Here is a 1165-nt window from a genome sequence, read left to right on the forward strand (position 1 = left end):
AGGTACAGTTATGCATTGAGTCTTCTCCCTTGAGCCCTGATCAAGGAAAACAACTTGTTAGAGCACCTGGGTTCAGGTCTTGGGGAAGGACCAATAAGGAGCTTGAGAGAAGCCAAACCTTTCCCCTGATTAGGTCAAAAATCTTTTCCCAGATGCTCAGTTCTTCCTTGATGGATTCCTTGAAGACACCCTCCTTTGCAGCTTCGAGGATTTCAGTGACCACAAATAAATTGCTGCCTGTTCTCTGTAGCTGTTGGATGAAGTGGTGATCCATGTTGATTTTTCTAAAAGAGAAAAAGGATGGGAAGAGTCTGGAGCATCAGGAGGTTGAGGGGCTCAGTCTGGAGAAGAGGAGACTGAGAGAGGAGCTTGTCACTCCATTCCCTTTCTAACCTGGCCTAGTTAGGGTAAATTCCTGGCCTAAGGCCTTTATCTTGGTTTTAGGATGTTARAAACCTATCAATGACCTGTTTTGGGCAAAGCACATCTGCTCCCTTCATTGTTCCTCACCTTTCTCTTCTCACTTCCTCCAGTGATTCCAGTGATATGCCCTTCTGCTGTGCTGTGATGGACAACGTGTAGGATGCGGAGCCACCTCCTTCCACCCCTATGCTTACAGCGTCAAGAGGAATGGTGATACCCCCCTCAATGTTTTCCGTGGTGTCTGTTGTGATAGTAAATGGTCTGGAATCTTCATGGAGAGGCACTGAAATAATTCCATACATTATCTTAAGCAGGATTACACAGACTCTGTAAGATTACACTGCACTGTAATTTCATCACATACAAGAAAGCTGGAACATGRTACAGTTCAACCACAAATTATCTAAACATATTATCTATGGTATTTGTGAYCTTYATATTGATAGATTTGGACATTRTCTATGCTTTTACCATGTTTTCCAGGCAGCAGCACATCATCCAGTTTGAATCCTGCCTCCTGGTAGAAGGGAGCTGAGTGGAATGTGGTGTTTGGTTTGTTTTTGCTTCTCAGTAGATAGAGGGGCCTGAAGTGCTTATCATCTCCGATGCTCTCGACAGGGACCAATTCTTGGTTTGGATCCACTTGACTTACAAGGAGTTTGGTGAGTTTTTTAAACATTCTGCTGTGGCTGAAGGTTTGAAGCAAAGCCAAGTGGATTTGTGCCTTGGGAAAGAAGCAACA

The 1165-nt window shown here is 44.1% G+C and overlaps 1 protein-coding gene across 1 annotated transcript in view; it reads right to left on the reverse strand.

The window, feature by feature from the left end:
- Positions 1-6: 6 nt before the first annotated feature.
- The window catches only part of LOC130585972 (gasdermin-A-like), a gene marked incomplete at its 3' end in the record, with an annotated part of 4455 nt that continues 3296 nt past the window's right edge, over positions 7-1165 (reverse strand). The window contains exons 2-5 of the mRNA XM_057386667.1: positions 895-1147; positions 511-706; positions 119-284; positions 7-36 (exon numbers count right to left, since the gene is read on the reverse strand). Of these exons, the coding sequence (XP_057242650.1) occupies positions 7-36; positions 119-284; positions 511-706; positions 895-1102 (600 nt within the window). The remainder of the gene's footprint in view (positions 37-118; positions 285-510; positions 707-894; positions 1148-1165) is intronic.

The sequence above is a fragment of the Malurus melanocephalus genome, unplaced genomic scaffold (genome assembly GCF_030028575.1).
Source record: "Malurus melanocephalus ecotype Western Australia unplaced genomic scaffold, MMel_1.1 scaffold_1027, whole genome shotgun sequence".
Classification (NCBI taxonomy): domain Eukaryota; kingdom Metazoa; phylum Chordata; class Aves; order Passeriformes; family Maluridae; genus Malurus; species Malurus melanocephalus.